Below are 11,140 nucleotides of genomic sequence, written 5' to 3'. Positions count from 1 at the left end.
CAAGCTCAATGTGGTGTTAATCCCGTGGCACCAGACTGGATAGCTGACACCGGAGCAACCACTCATATGCTCCGTTCCACACACGGCTTAGATGAATCTCATCCTGATTCCGGCAATACTTGTGTCACTTTCGGAAATGGTCAGTCTTTGCCCGTTTCCCGTATTGGAACGGCGAAAATTAATAATACCATTCCTTTACAAAATGTGCTTGTCGTCCCCAATATTACAAAAGATCTACTGTCTATAAGTAGATTAACAAATGATTCACCCGTTGATATATTGTTTTCTAACAGTTTATTTCATATCCAGGACCGAAAAACAGCGGAGGTCATTGCTAGAGGAACCTGTGAAAACGGTTTCTATGTCCTCTCGCAAGGTCACAGGTCGTTGATTGCTGCTCTTTCCGCTTAGCATCTCCGTGCATCCTTTGATAAATGGCACAGTCGTCTTGGGCATGTCTCATTTGACACTATTTCTGTTTTGAATAAGTTTGGACATGTTTTTCTTACATCTTTATTACCGAAACCGGGCTTATGTTCATCTTGTCAGTTATCCAAAGCACATCGTTTACCATTTAGTGAAAATTCTAAGCGTTCGTTGCATGTTTTAGACTTATATCTTTGTGATCTTTGGGGTCCTGCACTTATCATGTGCACCAATGGGTATTATATTATGTGATATTTGTTGATGATTTCTCTAGATGCACATGGTTTTACCCATTGAAAGCTAAATCTGATTTTTTCAATACACTGGTTGTTTTTTTAAATTTTGTTCAAAATCAATTTTCAACGACCATCAAAGTATTTCAAAGTGATGGTGGAACAGAGTTTACAAACAACCGGGTTCAACAAATTTTTCTACAACATGGCATTCAACATCGGCTTTCTTGTCCCCACACTCCCCAACAAAATGGGTGTGCCGAAAGAAAACACCGTCATATTACTGAAATGGGGCTAGCCATGATGTTTAATTCTCATGGACCCGCCAACTTGTGGGTTGATGCTTTCACCTCCGCCACGTAGATCATCAACCGTTTACCGCAATCTATTCTTGATAACAAATCCCCTTTTGAGGTTCTTTTTAATCATCCACCATCGTATGCAAATTTCGGTGTATTTGGGTGTCGTGTTTTTCCATACCTTAGGGATTACACAAAACACAAGCTTCTACCCCGAAGTGCATCATGCATGTTTATTGGATATAGTCCAAAGTACAAAGGTTATCGGTGTCTAGACCCTACCACATCACGGGTTTACACCACTCGTCATGCTAAATTTGATGAGGACACTTTCCCTTTTACAGGTATCATTCTTCAATTAATGAATCCAAACTCGTTTTCTCAAATTTTGATGACACCTTACCATCACCAACACCATCCACCACCTTACCAAAAGTTTCCCCTACCCATACACCATCTTCTACTCCTTTTCCAATTTACCAAGATTACTCCCATAATATGGCCCCACCCCAAACTCACACAGACCACACCTTTAATATTCCATCTCCAACTCACATCTCTTCAAATCAATTACAAACACCACCCACCTCACCAGCCCAAGAAACCAATACCATCTCACAAACGACATCACCCTCTGCCCATACTCCTTCACCGTCACATTCCACTCAAGCCCATGCCACTCCTGTCCCAACCAACACTATTCCGTCCGAATCCACATCCTCATCTCAATCATCCTCCACCAAGACTCTCCCATCCCAAACTCATGCACCATCCCACCCGATGACTACAAGATCCAAATCGGGCATTTTAAAACCAAAATACTTTGCCGATCTAACGGGTTGTTACTCAAACCAACTTCATCATGCTCTTCTTGTTCATCACGTTCCAAAAGGCTACAAAACAGCTTCAAAAAATACCAAATGGGTCGATGCTATGAATGATGAATTAAATGCTCTTCGAAACAACAACACTTGGGAGCTTGTAAAACGACCTACCCACTCGAATGTGGTTGGTTCAAAATGGATATACCAGATAAAATACAAAGCCGATGGGTCTCTTGATCGCTATAAAGCTTGTTTAGTCTCTCAAGGATTCACACAAATTCCGTGTCTCGATTTCAGTCACACTTTCAGTCCAGTGGTCAAATCTTCTACCATTCGGGTAGTACTCAGCCTTGCCACTATCTTCAATTGGAAACTTCATCAACTCGATGTCAACAATGCTTTTCTTAACGGACACTTGACTGAAACCGTTTACATGGAACAACCACCGGGTTTTATCAACCAAAAATTCCCGTTTGCAAACTCAATAGGGCTTTATATGGCTTAAAACAAGCTCCACAAGCCTGGTTTCAACGTCTAAGTGTCTTTCTTCTCACACTCGGGTTCCATTGCAGTCGAGCCGGTCCTTCGTTGTTTGTCTACAAAAAGAACACGACTCTAATTTATCTTCTTGTTTATATAGACGATGTCATTCTCACCGGAAATGATGAACAAGTAACTAGTTCCTTCACCGCTCGTCTACATACAGAATTTAAATTAAAGGATCTTGGTTCATTGAGTTACTTTCTTGGTCTTGAAGTAGCCTACACCTCATCCGGTATCTTTCTTAGCCAAGCTAAATATGCTATGACATACTCACTCGAGCTGGCCTTCTTGATTCCAAACTCGTAGCCACACCACTCACTACCACCGATACCTTTACCTCTAACGGCACTCCATTTCATGACCCAACATTCTATCGGTCGCTAGTTGGTGTCCTCCAATACCTCACCATCACCAGACCGGGCCTCTCCTATGCTATAAATCAAGCCAGTCAATACCTTCAAAACCCAACCAACTCACACTTTCAGCTTGTCAAACGCATCTTACGTTACGTCAAAGGAACCTTATCATATGGTCTCTTGTTTGACCGTCCTACCAAAACAACACTAGTCGGTTACTCTGATGCAGATTGGGCTCGGTGTATTGAAACGAGACGTTCCATATATGGCTACTCTATTTATTTAGGTGGCAACTTAGTGTCATGGAGTGCTAAGAAACAACCTACAGTGTCTCGCTCGAGTTGTGAATCGGAATATCGAGCTATGGCAAATACAGCTGCGGAAATCATATGGTTAACTCACTTACTACGGGAACTACATGCCCTACCACCGGATCGACCAACTCTTTTATGTGACAACAAAAGTGCATTATTTTTAAGTCAAAACCCGGTATCCCATAAACGAGCAAAACACATTGACATTGATTATCACTTCATTCGTGAATTAGTGTCTTCTGGTCGTCTCTACACTAAATTCATTTCCACCAAGCTCCAGGTGGCCGATATCTTCGCTAAAAGTTTACCAAGACCGTTGTTTGAACGCTTCCGCACAATGCTTCGCGTCGGACCCCCACCTGTTCGCTTGAAGGGGGTAATAGCCGCTAAAATAAATAGTTAAAAATTCAAAATTGTTATCTAGTCAAATATGGTTATATATTGTATTTTAGTAAGGAGATAATTTCTCCTCAATTCATGTATTGTAAACGTGTATATATTATTTGTTTGTGAATAGAAAAGATCAAGTCATTTACTCTCACACCTTGTAACCTTATTTACACCAAGTTATGAATAAGAAGGAATCACATCCATCTTACAATATTGATCAAAATCACCTATAATAATACAAATTGAATTACCCATAAAGGTTTCGCGACATTTTATGACATACCAACAGACTTACAATCATTTTTTCAGTCATCATAAGTATTGGTGACCCTTGCTCAGTTGGGTAGAGAAGTCTAATTTAATGTTGCCAATTCGAACAATACTTGGTGCATATCGTGCATAGTTAATTCAAGTGGACAACCCTTTTGAAATCAAACGAAAGTTACACAACCTTTTTGAACTAATAATAAAAATATATAAACTTTTAACAAAATTATTTTAGAAGCGTTATGCATTTAACAAGAATCAAGTCTTACAAAAGCTACTTAATTAAAAAAAAGGAAGAAACATAAATAATTACTAAACTACCTCCAGAGGCGGACAATGAAAACTTTTGTACGAGGAGTATAATACGAATCGGTGGCTACAAAGAGGCGATACAACACGAGAATATGAAAAGTCGGAGTGGGATTTGGTAAGCAGAAGTTGATTCCCAATGCCACAATGCATTAAAACAAAATTAACCAGTTAGGATCAGATTTTAATTGAGCCTTGGGCTTAAAGTTTTAAAAGGTGGATATTTAGTGTAAAACAAGAAAATTAAACTATTTATTACACTACAAATTAAGGATAGACCACCCTCCTATAACAGCAAGTCCACATTTGACTAATGTTAATCACCAATACATGCACTCTACAAGATATAAATTCTACACATGTATCTATGATAAAGAATAGATTCCTTACCATCACAATGTGTCTTTCATGGACTCTTAAAACTTGTTAGATAGAGGAACACAAGTGAGAATGTGAGATACAATTTGTGGAATCCAATTGTTCCTAAAAACCATAGCACATCATATTGGGGTAATAGAACCCAACTTGTTCCTACAAACCAGTCTCTCACAATTTATTGCCCAGTTGTCTTCTATTTCAATATAAAGAATGTTGTTGAAATATTTCAATTCATAATTCAGTGCAGAGTTAATAAGCTTATTATTATATATGTGTGAACCCTCGGGTGGGCAAAAGTGAAATTGCACTAATTTTGACGTTATTTTACCAATCTCGTGAAAATAACGTTAAAAGTGGTGGAAGGTTAATCAGGCATCATGTGGTGGCGTTGATAACCGAAAGACAAGGGTACATGCACCAATCAGCGGTGTCCTGATGGTTGAGTGTTATGTGCCTTATATCCAAGTCTTGATGCAAAACTACTACCGAGCCGGGGGTCTCACCGGAAACAGCCTCTCTATTCCTATGGGGTAGAGGTAAGGTTGTCTACATCTTACCCTCCTCAGACTCTACCATAGATTTTCTATTAGTGGGATATAGTATACTGAGTACGATGATGATGATGATGATGATGATGATAAAGCGAATTTCACTTCTTTGTTTGACGATTAAATATGATTTCTTTTTGAATGATCAACGAATAAAGCTCCGCTATTGGGGTAACGTACCCAAAGACATAAGACGACCTCATACAACCGCGAACACATGTAGCCCAAGCCAGGTTGGAATCGGATCTAAACTTGAAACTATGCGGTCTCCAACCCAAATCATCACTTACTCATCATTGCCAGCTGAGTTCTTTGGCATTAAAATATGTATTAAAAGTCAATTAATTTCTTTTAAATTCGGGTTATATATATTTGACTTGTAATAAACTTGTAGCATCACGGACCGAATATATTATAAAGATATCTTAATTATAATTCATAACTGTGTCTGCATAAATACGGAAGTAATAAATTTTCTTTTACATTTTTTGGATGAATTCACAAAGAACATGGCCATGTTTGTCTATTCTAAGCTACCCCCATGCATCTTCAAGCTGGCATATATGACAATGAACAGTCTACATTAATTATATTTGTACCCATCATCTTTTAACATGATCAAAACCAGTGAATTGTTTATTTATTTAACAATTGTTAAGTCAAAAGCAACTCTTAATAGACTCACGGATGCATATATGTAAGACAAAATAACTTTTTTAATTATTTGAGAATCGTATAATCTTGTATATTAATTACAAGAAATATACATATTTATTTAAATATTGAAGTTACAAAAACAAATGTATAAAATAAAGGTGGTTGAAGAAAAACATATATATAAGTGCATTCCATTGGGATCTACAAAATAATTGAATAGCTATAGGAATGATATTGAGAGAAAGAATTAATCAACGAGAGAGAAATAGAGATCCAGATCTACAAATTATTGCATTTGTTTGATCCAATGTCAGTTTAGAAATGGGTAAGACAAGCAAATGGATCAAGAATTTGTTGACGGGAAAGAAAGTCAAAACCACCAGTCAACCACCAATCACCACCCAAGACCACCCGTCATACCCCGTTACCGCCCACGCTACACCTCCCAAGGAGAAGCGTAGATGGAGTTTCCGAAGACCATCTGCCACCGCCACCACCACCACCAATCCATATTCCATGGACATTACATCCACTCAAAAAAACCATGCACCGCCAATGGTGGCACCATATGTGGACACAAGTGCTAGGATGCCTCTCACCGCCAAGGTAAAGATCCCAGAGGATGTTGCCGCAACAAAGATTCAATCGGTGTTCCGCTCTTATTTAGCAAGAAAAGCGTTATGTGCATTGAAAGGGCTAGTGAAGTTGCAAGCGTTAGTTAGAGGTCATCTGGTACGAAAACAAGCAACTGAGACCCTCCGATGCATGCATGCTCTAGTGATGGCTCAAGCTCGAGCTCAAAGAACACAACTACAATATCATGGAGTACTCAATAATCAAGAGCTAATGGAAGATAACATCAAGATTGTGGAAATGGACATTGGTCATAATTATTCTAGACCACAATATTCTAATTACAGAATAATCGATGATACTCAAACCCTAAAAGAACTCGGGCCATGTCCAAGTTACATGGCCAATACTCAGTCTTCACGAGCCAAAGTGCGATCTCACAGCGCCCCTAAGCAACGCCCTGTAGATCATACTTGGGTCCATGAGAGACAATCTACAAGTAGTATTAAGCGCAGACCTTCTATTGAAGGAAGGAACGTGCCACGAGCCCTAAGGATGCAACGTTCATCTTCTCATGTTAGTCCGGGTCCTCAAACTAGTCAATACTCGTGGTCAGTCAAGCTTGATAGGTCAACCGTATCTCTTATTGAGAGCGAATGTGAGTCCACGAATACTATCTATTATAGCAAATCGGTTGCTGGATATGAATACTAAACACGGTTAACTAAGTCAAATCATGAGAAGTTTCAACGACTATGTTGAAAGAGTATCATTCGTGCGTTAATAGATATGTGTTAAGGGTTCCCTCAAATAATTTGCAATTGTTAGTGTAAATGTTAATTTGATTTGTGACGTTGACTTGGTCTAATGTGTAAGATTATTTCTATCAGTTGCTCAATATTCTTAATTATTATATTAAATAATAAAAAAATGCATGTTTAGTTACTGTTTAGAGGATTTAAGATACTTATGAACAGAATGTCATATTTGATAAGTGTCTATATAAATAAGTACTCTTAATGATATTTATAACAGTAAAGTGCTTATGAGAAAAGGAACAATTTTTATAATAAGAGAGATAAATCTTAGTTACTATTTTAATTTCTCTAGCTAGAGACATTACTCTTGTCTAATGAACCTTTTGTAAGTTTGTAACATTTTGGTGGCTACAATCTTCATCATCACATCTCAACTATTAAAAATGCATGATTCATTGTCTTACTTTCTAAACAACTTTGATATTTGATTACTGCCTACATTTTTCTATGTATCATTAATGTCCTCACAAATGATACTTGAAAAAGGTTTATCATCGATTCTCAGTGTTCCTCTAACCCCATTTAAGCTACATTTGAAACCTAATCACTCAACTACACGTGTGATGTTTAACTCTATCCGTCGTCTTTGTTCACTCAAAAACGATTAGTACCACCCTTCACTGTAGCTAACCACCATATTTATTGTTGGGGTTGTAGAGGCTTATTCTTGGGTTTGGCTTCTGTTTTATAATGACAAGAAGATTATTGACTTAATGGAAATTAATGACAATGAAGGTTTTTTTAGGTCAAAGTTTATTCTCTTTGTTTGAGCCCATGTAAGTTATAAACCCTAGGGCATCCATATAAACTATCGTTCTTGTACTTGTAATTCTCAAAAGAGTGAAAGACTAATAATAAATCATGTGACATCCCGTGGGCCGTAGATTTTTCATTGTAACTAACCAAACCATGTAAAATTATAGAGTTCTCGTGTTTTTTTACTTTTTTGCATTTATGAGTGTAGTGTGTGTGAGAGAAAGAAAATGAAACGATGACATAAATACATAAATATTCCTCACTTAACTAACATAAGTAACGGTGTTAGTAAATTAGACAAATATAACAAAAAAATGAAACCATGCTGCCATAACCATAAGTACCAAAAAATATAAAAGAAATTTTTTTGGGATGGGAATGAAACGAATGAAACAATTATGACATAAATACATAAATGTCTCTCACTTAGCCGAACATAAGTAACAATGGTGGGTGTTTGGGATTCCTTATTGCCTGTTTATGATTTATAACTTATTAAAAAGTTAAAAAAGTATTTGAGTTTGTTTAATATGTGAGAGAAAAAGTTTAATAAGTCATAAGGTTATAACTTATGACTTTTCTGTAAGTCATAAGAAAATAAAAATAAAAGATCTCAAACACCTTTAAGTTAGACAAAAAAAAAATGTAATCATGTTAATTAAAATAACAAATTTAAAAAAAATGAACGAGAATAAGAGTAACAAAACCACAATGAGAGTTTACTCATCTATTATCATCTTTAAATTTAAAAATTTTATGTCAACGGATAATAAATAAAAACTTATATTTTTGCAACTCATGACCCTACTCCCGCGCATTCGTGTATCATCCTCCAACACACAAACCACACCACCCAAAATATCATCACCACATCCACCATGCACCACTCACCACCACCATGCACCATCCTTCCTCCTCCCACCACCACCTACCCGAAACCCCTCGCCCTCCCCCGCCGCTCCCTCGTCTTCCTCTCCACCTCCCTATCCCTCCCCCCACTCTCCCTCGCCTCCCCTAAACCCCCAGACACCACAATAACCGACCGCGTATTCATGGACTTCAGTATCTGCCCGAGTTACTTCCAAACCCGCACCCTCGGGTCCGACCTAGCCTTCTGCCCAGACTCCCAACCCCTCGGCCGCATCGTCCTCGGCCTCTACGGCAATCTCGTCCCCATAACCGTCTCCAATTTCAAATCCATGTGCATGGGAGTGTCAGGATACTACAAAGGCACGTTAATTCAGAAACTATACCCCGGACGGTTCTTTTTGGCGGGAAGGCAAGGGAGAAGGGATAAAGGGGAAGTGAAGCCGCCGGTTGGTTTGGTTAGGAACACGGAGAGCGTGGACCCGAAGGCGTTTGAGTTAAGGCATGGTAAGGGCGGGGTTTTGTCGCTGTGTTTGTCGGAGAATGATGATGAGGATGAGATTAAGCTTGATCCGGATTATCATAATGTGGAGTTTATGATTACTACTGGCCCTGGGCCGTGTCCGGATCTTGATGGGAGGAATATCGTGTTTGGTTCGGTTCTTGAAGGTATGTTTGATCTTTCTTGAATGGTTTTGTTGGTGAAATTGAAGTTCTAATCCATGGAAATTGATATTTGGAATTGGGAATTAGGTTTATATAGTTAAAATTGCCAACTAATGTTGTTTAATTTTTTAAGTTCAACAATTATTTTATATAATATATGAAATAGCTATGTCATTCATGGAAATTGATAATTGGAAATGGAAATTAGGAATTAGGTTTATTTAGTTTAAATTGGCAACTAGTTTTTTGGATCAATGTAGCTAGTCAAGAAGGGCTAGCTAGCGGTGCAGCTTGTTGTCCGTTTGACTTTTGTATAGATGTAAACACTATCTTTTAATTGAAAAGTAAGCGTAATATATTCAGAAAAAAAATTTAAACGAATCTGCAAATACATACCAGTTTTAATTCTCAAGTAATTTGATCTTCAAATACTAATAATGTTATCAACCTATGCTAGATCCCCGTCGCTGGTATTTAAATGCATGTTATGTAGTGAAATTGAAGTTTATTTAGTTAAACTTGACAACTAGTTATTTGAATCAAAGTAGTCAGAATGTGATTTGGAGAATCATATAAGAATTACGTCAAGAAAACCGATTATTTAAACGAATCTTCAAATACATACAAGGGATTTCTGGTTTTAATTTCTAATAATTATTTGATTTTCAAATACTGATTATGTTATCCAGAATAGCCAAAGCAGTATAATGGTATGGGATACTAATATGGTGAATCTGAGAAAAATCCTAGGAGTTATGAGCGGAAAATGTTTAGTTTTATCGTTCCACATTGCAGAAAGTTATAGAACACAAACAATGTGTTGGATGTGAAAGTGTTCGGTTCTGCATACGAATTAAAACAGAAGATAAAAATGTTGAATTATTCTTTTATCTATATTTATGTCATAGAACCTGGAGTGTGTGGAAAGATTGTTCTTGATAGTTTAAAGGAGTTTGTTTGTCTCTATGTTTTGTTTTGGTAAGCAACTTGTTTTGTATTTATGAATATGATACGTATACATATTTGCTTATTCCTAAAAAGAAAAAAAAAGAATAATAAATGGTATACGGTCGCTTCCAAGTTCCAAATCGCGGAATCACCAGTCAGACGATAAACTTGTCAAAAGCAAACCATATATGATTCAAACTGACCAGACAGACAAACCAATTTGTTTTGGTTTGGACAGTTCCGTTGGTTTCAATGGTTTATAAATGCCCCATGTGTTACCCTTCCGTTTTTTGTCAGATTTAGTTAAAAAAAAAACTTGAATACTTAAGTGGCATGGTTATACAATATCCCAACATTTATCAACTTTGATCTTAGTTTTCATCTTTTGTTGGTAGGTATGGATGTTGTGGCAAACATATCTTCAATCCCAACATACAAACCAGGGGAAAGAATCCGACAGTATAATGACTTAGCCGAGTTTTTCGGAGATGAAAGAGCTAAAACTGCACGGGCAATTTGGGACAGGCCTCAAGAAACATTGTACATTAGTAACTGTGGTGAAGTCAAAGTCACAAAGCCTACACTCTCACCCTCATTACCTTAAATCACTTGCTTATTTTACATAATCCATGATTCTTGTTGGAAATTAACCTCAAAACCGTTTATGAGGTATTTGTAAATGAGATGTACCTAATTTACGTTTTTATTATTATGTAACTTATGTATATTCGATTATTTCCTAAGATGGTTATTTTCAATTTTTTTATAAAGTGTTGGATAAATCATTAAGAAAATGCGAACACTACTTTACGCTCTCATCAAGTTGCTACTCGACTAAGACATCATAACAGGATTGATTATCAATTAAGTCATGGCATCATCTTCTTCGTCAAAAGTCCACAAGTATCATATTTTGATGTCTGATTAATGTTATGTTTATGATTGAAGAAAAATGATTAGAGTTATGT

At 37.2% G+C, this 11,140-nt stretch overlaps 2 protein-coding genes across 2 annotated transcripts; both read left to right on the top strand.

Annotated features, from left to right (window-relative positions):
* The first annotated feature begins 5,674 nt into the window (after positions 1 to 5,674).
* LOC143551816 (protein IQ-DOMAIN 19-like) lies at positions 5,675 to 7,048 on the top strand. Its single transcript, XM_077042164.1, has one exon. The coding sequence runs from the start codon at positions 5,866 to 5,868 to the stop codon at positions 6,829 to 6,831; it is 966 nt and encodes a 321-aa protein (XP_076898279.1). The 5' UTR covers positions 5,675 to 5,865; the 3' UTR covers positions 6,832 to 7,048.
* Positions 7,049 to 8,618: 1,570 nt separating this feature from the next.
* On the top strand, positions 8,619 to 10,879 carry LOC143551817 (peptidyl-prolyl cis-trans isomerase CYP28, chloroplastic-like). Its single transcript, XM_077042166.1, has 2 exons — positions 8,619 to 9,227; positions 10,568 to 10,879. Exons 1-2 carry the CDS (start codon positions 8,744 to 8,746, stop codon positions 10,774 to 10,776), a joined length of 693 nt encoding a protein of 230 aa, XP_076898281.1. The 5' UTR covers positions 8,619 to 8,743; the 3' UTR covers positions 10,777 to 10,879.
* Positions 10,880 to 11,140: the final 261 nt, after the last annotated feature.

The sequence above is a fragment of the Bidens hawaiensis genome, unplaced genomic scaffold, assembly GCF_021521415.1.
Source record: "Bidens hawaiensis isolate Kalapana, Puna unplaced genomic scaffold, B.hawaiensis_p1.1 tig00016662_1, whole genome shotgun sequence".
Lineage (NCBI taxonomy): Eukaryota > Viridiplantae > Streptophyta > Magnoliopsida > Asterales > Asteraceae > Bidens > Bidens hawaiensis.
This window is presented reverse-complemented; position numbering and strand designations above follow the sequence as displayed.

Coding starts and splice junctions, on each gene's coding strand:
- LOC143551817 (XM_077042166.1), top strand. CDS start 8,744: ATGGACTTCAGTATCTGCCCGAGTTACTTCCAAACCCGCACCCTCGGG. Junction 9,228..10,567: donor GTTTGGTTCGGTTCTTGAAG/GTATGTTTGATC, acceptor TTTTGTTGGTAG/GTATGGATGTTGTGGCAAAC.
- LOC143551816 (XM_077042164.1), top strand. CDS start 5,866: ATGGGTAAGACAAGCAAATGGATCAAGAATTTGTTGACGGGAAAGAAA.